This window comes from Phlebotomus papatasi, chromosome 1 (genome assembly GCF_024763615.1).
Source record: "Phlebotomus papatasi isolate M1 chromosome 1, Ppap_2.1, whole genome shotgun sequence".
NCBI classification, from domain to species: domain Eukaryota; kingdom Metazoa; phylum Arthropoda; class Insecta; order Diptera; family Psychodidae; genus Phlebotomus; species Phlebotomus papatasi.
The window spans coordinates 52373036-52395554 of NC_077222.1; the positions used below are offsets into that span (position 1 = coordinate 52373036).

The 22519-nt window shown below is 32.1% G+C and overlaps 2 protein-coding genes across 3 annotated transcripts in view; one reads left to right on the forward strand and one right to left on the reverse strand.

Moving 5' to 3' along the window:
- LOC129806049 (prolyl 4-hydroxylase subunit alpha-1-like) overlaps positions 1-22519 on the forward strand; it is a 186297-nt gene that overhangs the window by 22725 nt on the left and 141053 nt on the right. Inside the window, exons 7-9 of one of the 2 annotated variants that reach the window (XR_008752143.1) lie at positions 5262-5486; positions 5556-5787; positions 11522-11927. Coding sequence is in view for 1 of the 2 variants with exons in the window: in XM_055854368.1 (XP_055710343.1) it covers positions 5262-5486; positions 5556-5787; positions 11522-11604 (540 nt within the window). In the remaining variant the exon portion in view is untranslated. Of the gene's footprint in view, positions 1-5261; positions 5487-5555; positions 5788-11521; positions 11962-22519 lie in introns of those variants that run through there. The other variant, XM_055854368.1, reaches the window with a different exon arrangement.
- The window catches only part of LOC129806124 (J domain-containing protein), a 40485-nt gene continuing 37716 nt past the window's right edge, over positions 19751-22519 (reverse strand). The window contains exons 3-4 of the mRNA XM_055854499.1: positions 21867-21983; positions 19751-21797 (exon numbers count right to left, since the gene is read on the reverse strand). Of these exons, the coding sequence (XP_055710474.1) occupies positions 21588-21797; positions 21867-21983 (327 nt within the window). The 3' untranslated portion in view covers positions 19751-21587. The remainder of the gene's footprint in view (positions 21798-21866; positions 21984-22519) is intronic.

Below are 22519 nucleotides of genomic sequence, written 5' to 3' on the forward strand. Positions count from 1 at the left end.
AAGATAATTCAATCGCAGTGTAGTCAATTGATATCCCTAAACTAATTAAACTCAATGAAATTTACTCTTGAAACATAAATACGCGCAACTTTAACAATTATTCCCCTGATGAAAGTAGATATAGTTTTAATAAATTTACTAACATAATTTTAATTGGATTTATTCATTTCCGCAAAAGTTTATGGGAAACATTTTCATTAGAAGGATTCAATTTCAAAAGTTCACGGATGAGAGAAAAACAATTATAGTTTTTCTTGAAATTAATTATCGTTGTTATGATTTTCATTGATTTTTTTAATAGCTTTTCCATGCATTTTTATTGCTCTAATTCTACAGCGTAATACAATACCTGAGAATTTCAATCTCAATAAAATTATACTCCTTCGTTTCCCCCTTGGAACAGAAAATTACATTTTGATATAATTTACCTAATCTAAAGATTAAATTTTATGAATCCGTACTCCTTTTTTAGTTTAGAAAAGTACGTTTTACCTTTATTTATTAAATTATGATAAATTGAGTTATACTTTTTGATTTTGTTTGATTTTTTCTCATGTGAGGTTTTATGATTGGTGTTGAAACCTTTTTATATCCCACTTTTTTTGTTAAATCGAGCGCACTTTTGAACCTCGACAAAACACATTTGTTATTCAATACAGGGAGTACGTCTTTATGTGCAGCTTCAATTTAACTAATCGTACACCAAAATTTAGTGCAATCTTATTTGTTTTGATCTTAACCCTTTAAGGACGAGAGGGTCAAAAATCGGGGGTCCGAAAAAATCACTTTTTCTGACTTTTTAGAGCAATACACAACTTTAGATGACCTTAGGAAAAATTTCATTTTTGGGTCACCGGTGACCCAATCGTCCTTAAAGGGTTAAAGTATTAAAAATCTTAATGCGATTGGCTAGACCGGCTAGACCTTGAAAGCACTCAATGAAATCTAAGCTTTACTGGTTGTGAAAGATTGAGCAGAAATTCGTTTTGGGAAGGGTTACTCAAATTTGGAATACTGACACATTTTTCTGTTCAAATTCATAGATTCCACGGAATCACTCGTAAGATTCTAATAGAATCTGAAATGATATTTCCTTGAGAATCAGTGGGATCAAATGAAATCATGTAATCATTCTAACTGAATATTCCGCCATGGTAATTACAGATTTCTATGGATTGTTTTTTTTTATTTTCCAAAGAAGATTGGACATTTTCAACTAAAACAACAATCATAGAATATATCTCATTCGAAAAGAAATACGATTTGTCCCGTGGCAGATACAAGGTAAAAGACCCAGTAAGCAAATACGGTTTAGGGGACCCCTGGTATACCAACACTGAGAGAAATACGAAAAAGTTAAAATAACATTCCGGAAATGTTAATTTTACCCTGCAGTATTGATCCGTTATAATTGATCCGTGATCATCGATGTGAATATTACCCTTTTTTCATGTTGATTTTACCCTCAAAAGATGTAAAATTAACATTAAAAAATGTTGATATATTTTTACACCAGAAAAGTGTTAAAGTTATGACGAAAAAAAGTTAATCGTAGCCTCTTTTTTTTTCTCAGTGAAGAGCAAAATTGTGAATTGTGAGGCGCTAAATTTTGTCCTACGTTCAATATTTTATATAGATTGAGTTGCCCAATATTTAGGATTGATGAGAGGCTCTATTTAGAGTCAAGGATGCAGCCAGGATTTGCACAAGAGGGGAGCCAAATTGGAGAACTATCCCCAAAGGAAATCGTTTTTTCGAACGCAAAGAACAAAATTTTCCTCAAAAATTTGTAAAAATAAGCTTAATTATTATGACTATGAGCATAATTAAAAATCAATAAAAGGGAAAGCGTTTTCATGGATCGGACTAACCTTTTGTTCCTGGAAATTGCATTTTAAGTTTGAGGATCCCAAAACGATGTTCTTAGAGACCAAAAAAACTTTTAAACTTTATAAGCTTGAACATCAGAACCAATCTTATTTTAATCCGATTTTGATGATTTTAAGGAGTCCAGATAGCACATAATCAAACTTAACTGATTTACAAAAAAATATTAGCTTTTATGTTTTAAGGAAAAGGGATTAAAAGTACCTTCCGTTTTTTTTAATTTTTTAAGAAAATTTAGACAAGTTTTCTGTTAAAAGTTCTCAATAAATTAATTTTCAAGTCGTTTTCTTATGATAATCAACTTATTGTCAAAAGCGAAAACACTCCATAACAAATTCGAGTGGAAATTCTGATAAAAGAATATTTTTTACATGTTAAAATGAAGAATTTAATTAGGGCTTTTCGTTGAAGAAAATGGCGGGTAAATTTTGATCAAAAATGAACCGATAGTGCTGTTTTTAGCATTTAAAAACTTTCTGTCAAAAGTTGAATTCTGGCCCTATTTTGATTATTTTGAGGCTTGTTGTGTAAAGCTTTCTAGCTAGATATTTCCTAGACCTGCTCCATAGCGACATTGTAGCTCTTGTTCAAAAATTACCTTGATCGTATTTAGCAATATCTGAAATTCGATAAATTCGAAGATATCGGCGATTAACAGAATCACAGAATGGCATAATTCAGAATCACAGAATACCGAATTGAATTATTAAAAGAATGACATATTTGGAATCATTAGAATGACATGGGAATCCCATGGAATAAACGGAATATGGACACAATTTTCGATCTTGAGTAACCCCTTGGAAAAATATACTTTTTATTTTGGGTTGAACTTGTGCTCATTCGAAGTTTTTATCGGTTTCGATTTTTTTAGAATAATAAGTTCTAGACTAATAATTGACAATTTGGTTTACTGAAAGTCTTCTGATAAAAATTGATGATCTACTGAACATAAATAGGGTTATTCTGGCTAAAATTCTTATAGTGTGTAGGCAACCGCCAATCTTGTAAGTTTGATATGCAATATTTTTAATTCAATTTTGAGGAACAAAAGAAGAGGCCGAAATTTCAAGTTAATCCAAATCTTGTAGAGTTCCCATAGTAGTTATTCTTGAGAATTCTGTGTTTATCCGTTATCCAGATGAAAAAGCGGTGGCAATGCGTTAATGCTTTGCGAAATGCTTGAACTCGTGACTTTGAAGCTAGATCTCTTAAGTATTTTCGCATCATTCAACGTTTATCGGTTCAAACCGGATTTGAATTGATTGATAAATCACTTAAAAGATCGCTCAAGGTGACTAAAAAGTATTGGAATTGATCTGCAGACAAAAATTACTGATCACTTCATAAGTAGTTCATTAGAGGTTCAAAACCGATTGGAATCGGTTCAGGCTAGCTAGGAATTCTAAGACCATTCCAAAGAGTCAAACATAATACTATTTGGTTGAGAAATGCGTTCTCTAGAGCCTTTTTAATCTTTGATGTAGAAAAATTGTTGTTAGGAATGATTTAACGGTATTTTCGTATATAAGCGAAATGTCTGTCTGAGCAACCTCTATATTCAGAAAAAAAAGGTTTTGGAGGGGAAGTAGAGGGCAGGGGGAAAATAAGGGACATGTTAATTATGCTAATTATGCATAATTGCTTAATTATGCGAAGGCCTACTTATAGGGAGGAGGTCCGCGAAGGTCTAAAGTCTCTATTTCTAACCGTTTGACCTGTAAAGGTGGAAACATACAGACTACAGACAGACGGACGAACGAACAAACAGCATGACACGTGAAAATGCGAACTCGAGACCAAATAGGCCCATTAAACATGATAATACAGACTTTTGCAGCTTTTTATCCTTGACCGATGTTTTTCATAGAAAATTTATCAAGGAAAAATGCTCATAAAATTCTAAAAGTTTATTTTTAAAGGATCTTATCTATAAACACCAATAAACACTGTACTTACGCTGATATTTTTCGATATAACTTGGTCTAAAATTGAATTATCCTGTAAGGAAAATATTTTCATATTCCTTGCTTAAATTAATGAAAGTTTTACGTATTTAGGGTGAGGTGGGGCTACATTGTTATACGATTTTTTCGCATATTTCTAATGAAAACTGGGTTTTAACGTGATGTAATTTAGATACCCAAAATAATTGTGGATCTAAATAAAATAATTGTAAGGATTACCTTCATTTAGAAATATGCGAAAAAGTCGTGTTACAATTTAGCCCCACAGCTCAAAGTAGCCCCACTACCCCCTAAGGAGATTTGTGAAGGCTATTTATGGTGAAAAAGAAATAAGCATTGGCTTCTTTTATCTTCCAATATATCGAATTTTTAAATTTTCTATTTCCTATTTGTTGTAGAGCTTTCCCCATATGGATTAGTTCAAAACGTTTATGACCAAGTAAATATCAAACTGCGAAAAATGGCGAAAAACACTTTGTAAAATTATCGATCTGGGTTTCATGCCAGGCTCGGTTAATTTATTTCTTTAAATCGATTTTGTATATTTATTCAAATTTTTATGTCTGAAACTGCCCCACAATTCTTTATGGTATGACTTGAAAGTGAAAATAGTTCTTAGTAGTTTCCATAACCTGTTTCAGTTGGATAAAGTTTGAATAAATTTGGCATGAAAAGTTTTTGAAAAATGACTAATAAATTGCGCAAAGTTTCATATCGCTGCATAAATTTATTTAAAGCAAAAAAAACTCTGACTTTATGCATTTTCTTCCAAGATTTTGCAGAATTATTTACCGTGTTTGCGTAATGTTTATCATCATGAATTATTTATGCATAAAATGATTCAATTTGTCCTAAAATTGAAATACTTAAAGGGTAAACAGTAAATTTATGTTTTATGCCTTTCTTTTGGATTTATCTGTAATCTGTAGCTCTTTAATCCTATTTTAGGTTCAATAGTAACCTTTTGGAAAAGTTTTTGTTAGGGTCCAGCTACCCTCTGCTTGTCCTCTTCAATTATCTTAATAAAAGTTATTCAGTTTTATCAAATCACATTACAAATTCACGTAGTTGTTGAATATATTTCTGCACAACTTATATCTTTTGAATACACAAAGATCGATTACAGGAAAGCTTACATTTTCAATATTGTTTCTAAATTTTAATAATAAATGTGTTTTGTACCATGAATGTTTTATAATGTTTGACAAAGTCTTGGAAATGTAGAATTCATCGGGAACATATCTCTTCTCCACTGCCTTTTGTATATCAAATAAATAAGATATTGGATTTTATATGCTATTTTTGGGATGAATGGTGTGCAATTTTGGAAGGGAAAATTGTGAAATGTGAAGTTGAATATGAGATTTCTTAATAGAAAAAATTTATATGATATATATTCAATTTCAGTTTCGCCGAGCTACAGTTCAAAATCAAAAGACAGGTGAATTGGAGATTGCTCACTATCGGATTAGCAAATCAGCGTGGCTTAAAGACGAGGATCATGAATTTGTGAAGCGCATTGGGCGAAGAGTTGCTGACATGAGCGGATTGAGTGTGGAGACAGCCGAAGAGCTGCAGGTCGTAAATTATGGCATTGGGGGTCACTATGAGCCACACTTTGACTTTGCTCGGGTGAGTATAAAGCCAGTGTTGGTTACATCACGTCACTCTTGGATAATGGGCATCTTTGGATGCTTGCAGAAGGAAGAGACAAACGCATTTAAGAGCCTGGGTACGGGAAATCGCATTGCAACAGTATTATTTTATATGAGCGATGTCTCCCAAGGAGGGGCAACGGTTTTCCCATCAATTAGGACAGCTCTGTGGCCCAAGAAGGGAACTGCGGCCTTCTGGTTTAATCTCTTTACATCTGGCGAAGGTGATTACCAGACCCGTCATGCTGCTTGTCCTGTTTTGGCGGGAACTAAGTGGGGTGAGTTACCAAGTCAAATACTATAAAATTAAGAATTTTAAGCCTCTAATTAAGTTATCACGATCACGGTATAAGCAGCATTTTTTCCACTTTTAATCGTTATTTTATCCAATTTTTTTTTTACTTCTTTATTTTGCTTTCAGTTTGACTTTTTAAGTAGATTGCACAAATCCTTATAAATACACTTATGCAGACTTCAGACCAAAAGTTTAGCCACAGAGTTTTAATTCTTTAATGTCTTATCGATATCTTTTTTGAATTTTTTGTAGTTATATTTGGGATTATTTAGGATTTTTAAACAGTCCAAAACCTCGCTAATGCCCTAGACGTACTTACGACTTAAGACGAGAGATTGCTTAACTCTTTCGTCTCCTTTGGGACTCTGGGTACCCATGGAAAAAAGATTTTTTTTAGACTATTTAGAATCGATAAAATTCTGATTCTTATGGATGATTACAAACTATAAGGATGTCCAAATCTAGGATATTTTTTGCAGGATCCCAATTAACTCCTGAGCTAAGATATTCTTGGTCAAAAATCGTGAATTTTCGATTTTCTGCTTCCTTGCATATATTGTGACTTTTTTGATATTTCTAGACCCGAATAAGGAAAAACCTCTCGGGGCCAATAAGTATGATAACTAACAATTACAGATTACATAAATTCGAAAAACAATTTTTTCATAAATTTGCAAAAAACTTGTTCAAACTTGATGGGAATTCTCGTCCGCATAAATCTAGAGGTCAAATGTAAGGTTTCCCGCCAATGTCCGCCATTTGCTTTTTGACACCAACGCTTGTAAGAAAATTCTAAACGGGAGCGAAATTTTTGCCAATATGGCCGATAATTTTGACATTTGACAGCGAGGGAGATTGCTTTCGGGGAAGTTTTTCCTATTCTTCCAGATTTTGGTGAATTTTGATTGTCCAGGAAGTGTTTTTTTTTGGCTCTTGAGAAAGCTTAATGTGTCTGCAATAACATCCTGTTGAGAGAAATGCGTGTTAAAGTGTTATTCTGTGAAATATTTTGAGGAATCTGTTGGCAAGCAGGAGCTGGGTGTCCTTTTTAGCACTTCCTGGACATCTCACAAGACACTGGTCAATAATTCTTCTTGTTTTAGTGATCAACATTGTAAAGGAATCATTTGACACGCAAAAATAATTCACAAAATTGATATTATTGGCTTTTGGAAAATTGAAGTTTGTCCAAGTTTGTATCCTTTGCGTTCTTTAGGGGACGAAAGTTCCCATGAGTTTTCCAATTTCCCAGAGGCGGAGAAAATTCTTTCTCTACAAAAGTATCATATTTGACCACTAAGACTTACAATAAAGTGAGTTTTACTGAAATTCGTTCGCTGGATATGTTGTGGTCCGGAAAGAGTTAACGTAATTATAATCAAAATAATGATTTACCTAAAGTTCCTATCAATTTCACACTAATTAAGCCATTAATCAAAAACTACTGGAAATGTAATCTTATTATTATTTTGATTATAATTACGTCAAGTCATCTCTCGGCTTAAGTCGTAAGTGTGTCTAGGGCATAAGACTCCAGTCCGAAACAAATATTACAAAAATTAAGAATTAAAATTGCAATATATTGAAACATGTGGAGTTTTCAGGTCCAATTATCTCTTCGATTGTAATATAAGTGCCTATCTATAAGGTGTAGTTTAAGAAAAAATAGACCACGCCTTCTGTAATAATTCTTTTAAATAATTCTAGAAAAATATTCTTTACGGAGGCTTTGGACTATTGCGCTGTTCATTATAAAAATTTCAGAAAATAATATGGGAGGGTTGGGCATTTTCTATATGGGCCAATCCATCTTAATACGCCGAAAAAATCGAAAATCGCTTTTTCGTGGTATCAGATGTTTTTGAATTTTACATGTGTTAGAATACATGATAAAATAATATACCCCTATTGTTCTTTTGGCCCAAAAAATTCCCGGCCGGAGATACATGGTGTCAAAGATGCGTCTCGTGCTTAATTCCTTAATTGCGATTTTTAGCAAATATTTTGAAATGCTTTATTTCGGGAACGGGTTGAATTTTCTTCTTATGCTTGTTTTTATTTGAAAGATAATTTTATTTTGTTTTAACCGATACACTCGATTTTGCACTGTGTGCCCAAGTTTTTTTAATGGTGTTTTGAATTGTTTTTGAAAAAAATTAAAATAATTTCTACTCAAAAACCCCATTTTCATTTTTTTTAAATTTTTTTATTATTTATCAGTAAGATTGGGTACTACATTCCCTGAAGAATCGAGTGTCCATTTTTCTGTTTAACGTTTTATAAATTATTAAAATTTTACAACTTTTTTAAAATTAAATAAAACCAGTTAAACTCAGAATTTGGAGTTAAATTTTTCAGGGAATAGATTGTACTATTCCACAATACTTATAAACAATTAAAAAATCAAAATTTTTCGAACTCGCGTTTTTGAAGAACATGTTTATTGATTTTTCAAATAAAAATGTATTTTATTGACAAAAATAAAACTTTAAGATCATTTGACACGTGTTAATGAGTTAACTTTTTTAACCGGATTTTCATTTTTTTTTATTTTTCAAAAAAAAACTTAAAATTTAAAAAAAAAGAAAAATTGAGAAAAATAAAACATAAATAAATACATCTGTTAAATATGATGTAAAGCTTTATTTTTGTCAATGAATTACATTTTTATTTAAAATTAAAAAAAAATTCATACACGCGATGCGAAAAATTTTAATGTTTTAATTTTAATTGTTAATAAGAATTATAGAGTATTTATTTCCTGAAAATTCAAATTTTTATTTTCAAATTTTTAGTTTAACTGGTTTTATTTAATTTTGAAAATCTTGTGATTGCATGGTGTGATACTTCAGACGGGAAACGGGATCAAGAAGGTCCGAAATACTTCTGGTTCATTCTGGAATATAGTCCATTGCAGCTTAATGGCACAGTCCTAGACTAAATAATATTAAAACGAAAATGTTGTAAAATTTATTTAATTTCAAGGGGGAGATATTAGGGTGAAAATATGTGCACCACTTTCAGTACTCCCACAATTTATATGGAAGAGTCCTCTACACTTCCAGCATTTCGGAAGACTCCCGAAAATTTTGCAATACTTCCAGCACTTCTTGCACTCTCATGCACTTCTCATACTTAAGAATCAATAATTTATTTAATAATTATGAAAAAATCTAATTAGGAAAACAATATTTTAATATTATATCTGTGTTTTATGACCAACAGAATTTCTTTCTATGGACTTTCTAAGACACTAGTGGAGCTACTTTTGGAAGTGAGAGTCTCTAAAAAAATGTTGTTTCTAATTTATTGAAACTGTCTTGGAGTTTTTCTGGTTTTAGACAGCTTTCAAGAGGCCCATACATTCTCGTACCTCAAATTATTTTATAGAGATTGAAGCAAATGATAGTCTGAAGGGTCCTGAAAGATGTTCTAAGTTATGAAGAATTTTCCATTGCAAGCCCAAATAATAAAAGCATCATGGCTATTTTTTTCAAAACCTTTTCCGCTGTTGTTGTATTAGATCATTTCTCACCAGTATCTGTCACAAATCGATCCAGAAAAGTTCTTTATCGCAAACGTATCTATCAGGAGGGAAATCGCTACCACTGCAAAATATCTTGTATTTTGGATTTTATTCTTTCTTGTGAGCCGAATTATATTTACTTCTTGGAAGAAATTATTGGTCTAATTCTAGTTGCATCACCAATACTAATTTGCCCATCGTTCATCAATCAGAGATCAAAAATCTGTCTTTCGATACAAGGCTCCAGCTAAACGTTCTAACCTTAAGTCCGGCTTCAGACCTAAGGTTTAGCCCAGTTCTAGAAGATCTCAAAATCTTAAAAACGACCAATTAATTTACTTCTTTAGAATCTGATAGATAATTTGGGTTTTATAATACAACTCTAAGTCAAAATTTTATTAAAAATCTTGATATATAGGAAGTTAGAGAAGTTAAACCATATAGCTAAGCCTTAGGTCTGAAGTCCGTATAATAGTGCAACACTTAACCGATCCACCAGATTGGCATAAGGTTTTTCGCAGTTGGGTATCGACCAATCTAAACAACTCTTTTTCGTCGTTTAAAGTTCGTACCAGCATATATCGCAACCACCAAAATCAAAAAATTGGATTTCTTAATTTTTATACCATCAATAAGAGAATTAATTTAGTATTTATATCATCAAATCCGACAACTCAGTCAATTCCTTTCTCAATATTGGCTTTTAAAGGTGGGGACCATTAGGGAACCCATCTCAGCTTACCAGTTTACCTGGACTGGCCACAGGTCATGGTGTACTTCGAACCTGCCCTAGAGGCCGATAATCCCAAGACAAGCTCTTTCATGCTTCCCTACATCTCCCTACAGTTTCCGAAGGTTCAAACCCGTTGTCCAGCGTGGCGGTAGACTCACTACAATATCTGTCTAGGTTTCCCAGTCATTTCATTATCATAACCGAACTTGTAAAATGCCAACAAACTTTTTTTCAAATAATACTGCCGCTCGAATTAAAAATCTGAGCCAAAATTAGCGTATAGTGTGCAAAATTTGGAATTAAACAAAGAAGACTTTATTTAAAGACACTTCCAATTCCAAAGACTTCCAAGCACTTCATTTTCAGCTGTACACCACTTCCGACCCTAATATCTCCCTCTTGTTTAATTCATATTCTTTATTTTAGCAAGAATTATTGATAAAAGCATTTTTTCATATATTAAATAGCATAAAATATAGAGTAATAGTAAAAGTGGTACCTTTCAGATCGTTCTGGCTCTGACATTGACCCTTTCAATTTTTACACGTATTTTACACTGTAAATTTGCAAAAAGAAATTCAAAAGTTTAATGGTAATTTGGTTCATAAAGAACTAAACAAGTCACAAAAACTTTAAAAAATAAAAAAAGAAAACAAAAAATCATATGATTTTAAACGATATTTTTATGTTGAATTTGGTTCTGAAATGTACCGTGTACCGAAATGTACCACACTACCCTAATGGGGCTTAGATGAATCGAAATAAAACCTTAGTTTGGATGAAAATTTGTCACAATATACAAAAAGATACGTAAGAAAAAGTTAATGTGTATTAAAAATATACTAATTTTTGGAGATATCTCTTTCTAAACCTAGGATATTACGTGCAAATGGCCGGAGGGTCAGTTGAACCCAATATTGATGGTTGGTCATTTTCGGAATTAGGGTTGATCAACACATGAATATAAGAGTAATCAGTGGTGATTTCCGGTCTCTATCACAGCCAACGGAGCACTTCCCATACCCTTGGCTATACAGCTTAAAATTGAAGCATTATAATTTCCTGAAATTAAACCCTTTAGGTGTTGAGATCTTATAGCGTTATACAAATGACCATTTTCTCTGATTCTGACTGTGATTCTGACACCGGGGATACCTTGTCGTCCGTAGAAGGCTAGAGACAGAATCGATATGCAAATAATTTAACTCACTATTGATTTCTTTTAGCAACATGTACAATATTCAAAAGCTTTACTGTATATGCTGTCTGAGAAATCTTTTATTACGTGTTGTTGAAGTTTTGCACCCTCTGTTGAAAACTGATTTTCAATAGAATACCCCTCGAGAAGGAATCCATTTTCCTTGCTGAGTTATCATCCCCTCACTTATGAATTCTATTAGCATAATGTGGTTCTTTTTCTTTCTCTCTTCTTGCTCGGCACCTCCTCAAAATACGCAGTGTGTAACAAATGGCTCCATGAGAGAGGACAGGAATTCCTCCGACCCTGCAAACTCCAACCAGATCATCCACCGATGTGTTAAATGTTCCAACACCCCCACATCGCCAATTCTATTTTTGACTGGTTTTAGGATGAAGTGTAAATATCCTTTTAGAAGATGTGTGGAAAAAAAATAGGCGCGAAATCTAATAATAGGAGAGAATGAACAGTGACTCGCTAAATCAATTTTACCAAAAAGTTTAGTCATATGAATCTATTTTATCCAGTCTTTCCTGTACCAGAGGAAATTCCTCGAAATTCGAATTAGCGTCAAAATCGGACTAACTTTTGCAATTTCTGCGTGAAAATTGGGCGATTTCATAAATTATATATCTTCTCGAACAATGTCTAAATGTACAAAAAAAAGTGTTTTCTTTTGTAATAAAACAAATTTGCTGAATTTTTGGTGTTTTACTTTACTGTTGACCCAGTGAGAGTTGTAAAATCCTTTTTTTGTTGGTAAATTCATTTTAGATTGGTATTAAATTACATGTAGAGTCTGTATAGGAGAAAAATCTTACAATTCACTTCGTTATTGATTTAAAAAGCTCTTTTTCAGTTTGCTTTCAAACCATTTTTTTTGTGGCAGCTTGTGAAAATGAGACTTCTTTCCCTGCATCATTTTTCCATTACCACTTTTGAATCCATCAACTCTTTCGAACGTATCGATTGAATGTGGTTTTCCTGTGCAAGTTTAGAAGTTTCTTGCGTGTTCCATGAAATATTCAGCACTTTTCTATTCTCTTACAAACTGAAAACAGTACTACTTCTTGATGTTGTTACCCACAAGAAATGTTTTCGAAAGCTCTTCAAATCCTGGGAATAAAAGTGTCCTAATTTTGTGAACTGACAGGAAAAGTTCAACAATTCATTTTTTTTAATTTTAAATGCTTTAGGAAAATATTTTGAAAAAGCTTCTTGGAGTCAAATAATTTTTTATCAAGATGTAAGAAAATTTTAAAGCTATAATATTAATAGAAAATTAAAGGTAAGTAAGATAAAGTCAGCATAAATTGGTATAAATATTCAAAAAGAATAAAATAAAAATAAAACCATTACTTATATTTAAATAAATATTTCATGCTTATAAAATATTCCAATTCTACAGTGTTCTTTTATTGGCTGAAGTTTGAAAGCATTCAAAAAGTTAATCAATCAACCAAGGTAATATAGTTCTAACAAGAATTATTGTATATACAATTACATAACTGTAATGATTTAGGATATGGGTAAGGATGTACCTTTAAATTGAGCTACCGCTTTTCCCCTATTTTTAAAATAATTTGAGGCCATAATGTAGTAATTTAGCTTCACAATTCCTTTGTCGAGCTAAATTATATCATGGTAAAGTTCAGTTCCATTTAAAAAATAGGAGAAAAATCCGTATTTCAAAGGTACCCCAGTTCAAAAGTGCCCCACTTCCTTCTATAGTTTATATTTTAAAATCTTCTAAATTTTTTCCTCATTATAGGTTTAAAAGATTTTCGAAATCAAGTTTTAAAATTAAAAAAAGAACAATATTAGAAATTTCCATTTCATATGTCAAGTTTATTGTTAAAGGCCTAAAGAAACAAAACTTAAGATAAACAATTTTATCGCAGAATATAAATTAGATTTTACAGACTTTAGTGAAGATTAGACTTTGATAAAGCAAATGCCCATTTAACTAAAATATGATTTAATAAGACTACTAAAATTTTAGTGATCATCCCCCTTCAATTATAAGCTTAAAGGCTTAAAGATTTAAGTAGATTATTTAGTGTTAAAATTGGCGAACTTCCTATTGTGAGTTAAAACCTATTGAAATTTCTCATGTTAAATGGAGAGAATATATTTTATTTAATTTTTTGCCATAAAAGATTTTCTAAATCAAGCTCTTAAGCATAGGAATAATATTTTGAGAATATTTTCTGATATTTTTATATAAATATACCATAGTGTGAAAGGGATACCTATTGACACTTTAAGAACTCATGTCAGGGCCTATTGACACCCTACTCTGTATCATTTAGGATATTAAATTTGAACATCTCTCTTTATAAGAAAAGGTATATTACAGAAAAACGTCATATTGCTTACGTTTTATTAGATACATTAAATAAATTTCAATATTTTGACAAAAGGGTCAACAAGGGTTCCCTGTCAAAGAGATGTTCCCTCGACTCTACTTAAAAAAAAATCATATTTATGCATTATGGCCTTTGCACAGTATAAGAAGTTTTCAGCAATAGGGGAAGTGCTTATAATTTTGGACAGTCTGCTTATAAGCATCGAAGTTCCAAGTTTGAAGTGCGATATTTTCTATACTAATTGACATTTCTTGTTACTCTCTTTTCAGAAGGGTTGTTTAGAAACTTAGCAAGCTATTTATCGTCTTATTTTTATTAAAATTAGTTTTAATACGTTTAAAAATGAATTGATAAGTAGAGGTGACCGTGGCTCTTATTTTGGACGACTTGTTTATTAATTTGTCCAACTTGACTGTAAATTTGGACAGCTAATCCGCCTCAATAAGATGCCCATTGTTCTTCATTTGATGAACCAATCTTACCAAGTCCTCTTCCTGTTCATGTAAGGGAAACGTAAAATGTCACAGAAGCTCGGAAACTTTCCATATCATTCATTAAAGTGAGTTGACTTCGGTGCTCCAAGTACGTGAGGATCGCTCATTCCCTGGCCTTTCCGGGAGCCTTTCAAGGTATTTCTCGCTACGTCTCTTTCGTAGAGATGATGCTCCTTTGTTTCTCCAGGCATTTGTCCAACCTAGTCATCACAAAAGCTAAAACTTCACGAAATTTCGTGAGAAAAACACCTGTCCAAAATAAGAATCATCACCTCACTGGTGAATGTCTTAAAAAATTTCCCATTTTTCACACGAAAAATATAATTCACAAGGCAAATCTCACTTCAGGTCAAATGTACAAATCATCAGTAACGTGAATCAACACAATATTCAATGAATATTCAATAATATCACTCAAAAACAGCGAACAAACTTTGTTAGTACTTCACCAAAACTAAATAAGACTGAAGTAAGCCACGAAGTTCTGTCATATTTCTCGTAAGCAATTGCTCACACTGAATTTTCAACAAAGCAATTTCAACTCAAATCATATTCAAAATTTAACGTATTTAATGTCAAAATCTTCCAAAAAGAACAAATATTTAGATAGAATTCATGTTTCATCAAATATTGGAATAAAAATCCATCATTTTAATCAATTTATTTTTAGTGTCCAATTTTACCCTCAAAGTGTCCAAATTTAGAAACTGTCCAAAATTATGAGCACTTACCCTATATGGCTTTAGCGAATTCTTTTGGCTTTTGTAATAAAAACTATCACATTTTCTTCAATTGTCAAATATTAACAGAAATCTTAATATGTCAAATTTTGTTGTCCTAGGCCTTGAAGTAACCAAATTATTCATTTCTCAAGACCTGGAACATGAAGCTTCATGCTCCTGTTTCTCGATTGAACCAAGACTGGGTCCTTCTCTCCACGAATGCCTCGGTGCGGAACCGTTCTCGAGAGGAGAACTCACAAGTTTCACATGATGACCGCTGTAATCTTAATAGAAATACTGATTTCTACAATATTAGGAGAAATTTTTTTTATAGTGTGTAGAAAACATTAGTGAATATTTATAGAATATAATATTAGGTGAGATAGTAAAGAATCTCACCTAATACAAATACGTTATCCGTTTTAGAATTTTCTACAGTTTTATTTGGTTTTATTTATAAAAATTATTTTATCAAAAATTATTACTTGGGGTGAAAAGTTACCTTCCTTGGTCCATTTGTTCCAGTTCGCCGCTAAAGTCTTTTCCTAGCGATAGAACTTTTTTGTTGAAAAAGCTTTTGGAAAATTTTAGGAAAATTTTATTAAATAGCTTGCGATAAAATATTTATTTAACTTACGAGAACTCCTTATAAAGCGAATCAAATCAGTCCAAGCCTTTCAATGTTTGCTTCAGCCTTTTTAATATAGGTACTTTTACACTAAAAGGAAAATTTTGTCAATAAAAATGATCAAAATTGGTCAATAAAAAATTACATAGTGACAGAAATCCCTTAAAACTGAACGGAGAATGCTAGTTTATAACCTTTTAAATTTTCTTTTGCTGAGAATGATTCACTATTTTCGGTGCATTTTCAATTTTTGATTTTCATTATAATTTTACGTACTAAACTTCATTTTAATTAACGGGCTTTATTAAGTTATCTCCTGCAATTTTCAGAAAATGTCAGGTAAGTACCGTATGCAGATGACTTTTTCCTTCGTAGGTGACTTTTACCCCCTACTGCAAAACTTTTCTTTAATTCTAATATGTAAGAATGGTCCTCACCGATTAGACATTGTAGATCGGATTGATAAAAACCATAATTAAGTGCTAGAATTAAAGAAAAGGTTACAAATGGAAGGGAGTCAAAGTCACCCATGGAGGATAAAGTCACCCGTATCTACGGTACTTAATAAGCATTAAGTATTTATTAAGCATTTAATAAGTATACTCAATTTCATGTAATATCCAACGCACAATAAATTTTGTTTTGTAAACATGTTTTGACATTTCAATAAGAGTGAATGAAACAGAGATCTAGTTATCTCGTTTTGTCTAATAGGAAATTTTGAAAACATATTTACAAACAATAGTTATTGTGCGTTGAGCATAATGTTTCAATTTAAAGAAGTTATAGAACATAAATTTATAGAATATAGAACATGTCTATCTATCTATCTATCTATTAGAAATTACTTACCATGAAAATAAGACGAAACGAGGGAGTGCTCAGAGCCGAAGTTACCCCAAGAGAAGAAATATTCGAAGATTGGTTTCAAAAACAAAAAAAAAAAAAATTAATTCTTGTTTCGTCCATATGTTGGCTTAAGTGTTATTGACTGTTCGATTTTCCAGTGTCAACATGTCAATCTTCATTTTGTTATGGAGAAAATTAAATTTTTATATGGAGCTAATTTGAACATTTGAAGCCAACTCACAAATTGATCTCGGACTCAGTTCACAGAGCTCTGAAGGAAAATGTGTTTAAAGTTTAAACAGAAATTTAGCATATATCCTTATTTGCATAACTAAACCTAAACGAGGATGTGGATGATGTGAATTTCCGGGCTTTCTTTCGGTCCCGTATGGCTCTGCTCAGAAATTATCTTTCGAAGAGAAAAAGCCACTCCAAAAACAAGTCAAACCTATTCAAATATCTATCGGAAGTCTAAAGTGTAAGTTCACATATTCACCGCTTTAGCGCTGGATGTTCTTCCATTCCGAATTTTCGGTATTCTTAACACTTCAATCATCAACAGCAGTGCTTAAATGTTTGCTGCAAAAAGTGATTTTTTATTGTTTTATGGAATTTCTGGATGGTAGGATATTTAAATTTCGATTTGTCCTTCTCATGAGCTTATTCATTGTGTTTTTAGAACTCTTCGGTTTTTATTTTCGAGCTTCCAATGGGTTTTAAGGCAAGTTCTATCTGATATACTACTTTCAAATTGGTATAGTATAAACCAGACCTGTGCTTATTAAAAGTCGTGTAGTATCGGAAATTTTGTGATGATAGTTCTAATGGAAATTGCAGATTGACATGCTAGTAACACTAATCCCGCTTATTCACGGTGCCATGATGAATATTTTTGCGCCAAAAAGACATAATAGAAAGAAAAACTCTCATAAAAATAAATTGTCTTCTTGATGTCTTTGTCGGAAGACGGATATCTGTTCACTAATCACCCTTTTACTTGAATCTTGCGGAAATATGAAGAAATTTAAAGAAAATATCATTTCAAATGACAAGCCTCCTAAATCGCGCGCAATTCAACTCAAGAGAGAGAGATAGAGACACAAATAAGTCACTTGACAAACGTCTGGAGGCGCTGCGGTTGCAAAAAATCTCTGAAATGCGACAAAATATTTTCTTCTCTATTTTATCCTTATTAGCAGGTCGTGTCCCTTCTTGTAATATGTACTTTTGCATTTCTTATTAATCAAAATAATGTTGTACCAAAGGATTTTTCTCAAACCTATCCTGAATTTTGGGACAGCTCAGAAGAATATGAGTCTTCCAGCTCAAAATTTCATCCCAATGTTTTTGTTGTAATATCGACAATTATTCACAATTAACCCAAATAACTGTATTCAAATAAATTATTAAAATGATTTTCTTATGAAAATGACTTAACTCTAAGAAATTAAACAATTATCACATTAAAAACCTCTCATTTTCGCGGCATTTCGAAGAATCCCAACTGGCACCACCAAATTCAGTTCGGCTTTTATTTTAGCTCAGGCCTGGTATAAATCTATATATCGGAGAGAGATGTCAAATGGGCAAAATGTCACTCAAGGCGAACCCTCTTTTGACAGTTTCTTACTGTGGTATAGTACAGTCTTCCCGCACTATTGGGGGGGAGGGGGATGAATGACATTTCTGACTTCATAAATTCGAACGATATTTTCAAAAACAACGAAATTTATGTGAGATTAAATTGTACTTTGAAAGAAATGCCCCTAATTTTCTTACAAATTTTCGACTTTCATTTTATACGATTAGTGTGGCTAAATATTCAGAAAGCTGCAGAGAAATACGATTCTTACGGCGTTATCACACTTTCACATTAAAAAATTAAAGAGAAAATCGCATTAATTTTTCGCATTAATGCTATAAATCAATTTATATCAAATTTTGCGGGCCAAGTCTACCTTTTTATCAACAAATAGATCAAATTTTGAATATAAGATGATTCAAACACACAAATTACACATTTGGACTCTCACCAGCGACAATTAATGTGAATCATATTAAAATTTTAATGTGCAAGTGTGATAACACAGTTAGTCATCTATAATACGATTTAGGTGTGATTCTTTCTAATCACACCTATTGTAATCCTTGAATTTTTTCAAAGTGCTCAGATCGAGTTGAAATTCACAGGGTATATATTTTGAACATCCCTGATGCCGAAAATCATAAGTCGGCAATTTCGTCCGGCCGGCCGGCCGTCCGTAGTACGCAATATCTCTGGTTTTTAACATAACCTCACACTACACTTTGAATTCAACTGTCGTCGTTCGAATTTGAGAGATTTAGAAAAAGACTTCATAAATTTTTATACCCTTATGCGAATTTTCATAACCAAAATTTCGAAATCTTATTTAAAATTTTTCGAACATCAACGACATTTTGTGTAAATAGAAAGCTATTTACCTTTTAGCTGAGACACTTTTGGAAAATCGAATACTGGCTGTGAGTCTAGAGAATCCCAAGTAACAGTTTATCTTGTGTAGCTAGGAACAATTTGAAAAGTAGATTTCTTTTCGTGATTCTCGTGATATAGAAAAAATGGTCTGCAGCCAAATTGTATAGTAATAAATTTCGTAACATCTCAGGTCTCCTGGGGCTTGTAAAAAACACGTTAAGATGAAATAATGAGCTTAATCATGGAATTTGTTACGTTCTAGCTTGAAGGTTTAAATTTAAAGGAATTCTATACGAAGCGGTTTTATAATGCTGTTTTAAATATTTAAACATTAAACATTTATGATATACCTATATACTTGAGAGGCATATTCTTAAGAAGCTGGATGGAGAGAATTTAAAAAATATATTAAATATAATATATAATATAATATTTTTTATTCAATTTGCTCTTCCGTCATTGCGATATATTCCATTTGGAATATGGTAGCGTAAGGAGGGTTCCGTTTTGCGTTTCTTCGCAAATTTTCCAACTAACCAAATTAAATTAGCTTTTCCCGGTTTTCTAGCAAACGCAATATAAAATTACTTTCTCACGTATTTTACGGTAAATAAATCGAATGACACGCTTCACAGTTTATACAGCAAGGAAGCCATGTAGGTGGGCAAAAGGGTTTTCCCTGCTCAGCCCCAGAGATTTATGGTTCTCCATAAATTCTCAATGTGATTTAAAATTTTTTTTTTGTATTTATTTATTTTTCTTCTGTAACATTAAATACATCCATATTTATCACATTAAATGGTATATTATTTGAGGTACAGTGATACAATAAATTCCATTGGGTTCTTGTACGTTCATTGCACGTAAAATGCTTGTTTTTTTTTATCAAGTTATCAATTGGATTCTTATACAGCAAATTTTTTTTCTGATATTGGGAGACAAATATTACTTGTGTGGTTCGAACAACATTAATTTATTTTTTTATGGTTTTTCTTTTGATGGGGTGGTAAAAGAAGGATGAGATGTTATTGAGAGATGAAGGATAAATTTTGTTTTTAGAAAAAAAAAATCAATTCCTTAAGGTTCTAAGTTTAAGATAAGCTCATCGCTCTTTCACAGTAATGAGGAAAAGGACATACCCTGTGGAGTTTTTCCATTTGGGCCAGTTGGAGGGTGATTGAGCCACCAAGTTTTATTCCATAATACTGATAAAATTGTGTTTGCATATTTTGATTATATCATCTTTTTTTTTTGGATTGTCACGTATAATGAGATGTTCACATAGATTGTTTGTTTATTTTTTCTTCGGGGGATTACAGCAATATGAGTATTCATCTCTACACAAATATCTTTATACTGAGATGATTCTTCATCAAAATGCTATGAATATGTCAATATATTCTTTCTAAACATTATTACTAGTATAGAGGACATACTCTATCTATCCTGTACTCCATGTCACCGGATTGTGACGTATTTTAATGCAATATTTTATTGGGGGGAACCGAATGGAGACATAAATACTTGCATTTTCTACAGTATTCCATTCGTCTAAATGTCACATTGATATTTTATTTTGTGTGATATTACATTTAACGGAAAACATTCATATGACTTATATAGATTTTATGGGTGATAACAGCAACAACAACATAAAGATAATTTCACAGTGATATTTCCTACCATGTGATTCCTTTTATTTATCTCACAATGTTTCAGAGTAAATATTCCATCATCAGCTTTCTTCAATAAATATATATTTCTTTTATTCTCTCTTAATTTTCATTTTTTTTCAAATATATTTTACCAACATGATACTGGGTTCAAAATGGAAATATATTTATATCTTCAAATAGATTTATTTTCAACATTTATATTAAAATATGATCTATGTCTATAAAGTCTAAATCCTATAAATGTCTAACATCGTTTATTTCTCTTTTACGTTATACATAAAAATATGTTAATTCTTCAAAAATTGGTTCAGAGCATACATCCAGTATGATAGATATCATGGAAATTGTCTTTAAAACATTTAGCATAAAATATGTTTCATCTATTTCAATAGTATATATAGAATTTGATTGACGTCATCTCTTGGATCTTATATTATTTACTCATATTTGCATACATAATACTTGATTTTATTTTCTCCTGTCTTTGAGAGAAATTTCTTATTTTTTTTTATTCTAGTCTCTGTCTAAAGCTGCTACACCTTTAGATGTTCATTAGTTCTTTATTTTCCCTACGCACCCTTTCTTATTTTTTTTTGTTTTAGACTTAAGAAGCAAAATTGAAGCATAATTGTCCATCATTCTTCCATCTTTTAAGATGAAAGGAGAAAATTTCTTGAAGAATATCCCTATTTTCCTTTTATATCTCAAGTTGTGATTTTCTCAACTGTATTCCCACTGAATATGAACATTTCCATGATGTTTGTGGGGAGGTTTTGTTCATACAAAATGGGAATGGATTGAACTACAAAGGTTGGGATATTCCCCAGTTATCTAATATATATGGGAAATTGTACATCAATGGGGTACACAAAAAGGAGGCCAAAACAGAAAGAGGGGGGAAATTATTGAACAGGATTTCCACTTGTCTGGTTCGCTCATATAGCGATTTTTTTCTGCCTTGTGCCAACTATAAATAAATTTTATTGAAACAGCGCTATAAAGGCCTCCCGGAGAGGAGTTGGTGGATGGTGCAAATAAAAATCAACGAGGGATAATTAAAACAAAACAAGTAACAAGTTTTCTCTTGAGCAAAATAATGAGATAAAAATAGTTCAAAATTGGCATTGATTAAATTAAATTTCGTAATTTCTGAATTTATTGACGACTTCACTGGGATTCTCTGAGCCCCATTCCTGCTTGCGACTGCCATAGTAGAGGGCTGCTCCACCCTCAGAAGCACGTCGATGAGCCGGATTCGGGACACCGGCAGACAATCCACTGGACGCTGATGCCCCATCCGGCAGCATACGATCCTTAGTCTTCGGCGTGGACCAATGCATTGACTGGAAAATTGAAATTCCAAAAATTCACCTCTATTCTTCCATTGTATCTTGCATATTTGAAATATTCACCTGATGAACGTGTTCCTTCATTCCCACCCAATTCTTGTAGCTGATTGAAATTCCACTGCGGCGCCACTTATCGTAATTGGCACGTTTTTCAGGATCGCAGAGAATCTCCTTTGCTTCCTGCAATATGTCAACGTCAAAGAATTATATACATACACGATGAACTTTGCATATCTCGCACTTGCGAAAATATTATAGCTTAATTCCATTTTTGGAATTTTCCGAATTTTCAGATTTTTCTTTGAAAACTTTATTAATGGCTTAAAGATTCTTCCTTATGGTGAAACATTCAAAATTACAAATAAGTTATTCCGTTTTGATCAAAAATTAATGTTGAATTGTACACTGGTAAAAATAAAAGGGTCAAATTGACCCTTTTCCAAAGGATGGATCATATTTGACTCTTTGAAAGGGTCACCAGGTACCCTTCGAAAGGGTCACGGTTTTGACATCTATTTAATTCCGGAATAAACGAATAAAAAAACAATGAAAAAGTGATCTTTGGTGTTCGCTCAGATGAGAGAAATATGATATCAGTAATAAGTTTACAATAAAACATGATTATTCGTGATAAATGTGCATACTAAATTTCAAGAGATACAAAAGTGAACCTTTCAAAGGGTCAAATACGATCCATCCTTTTGAAAAGGGTCAAT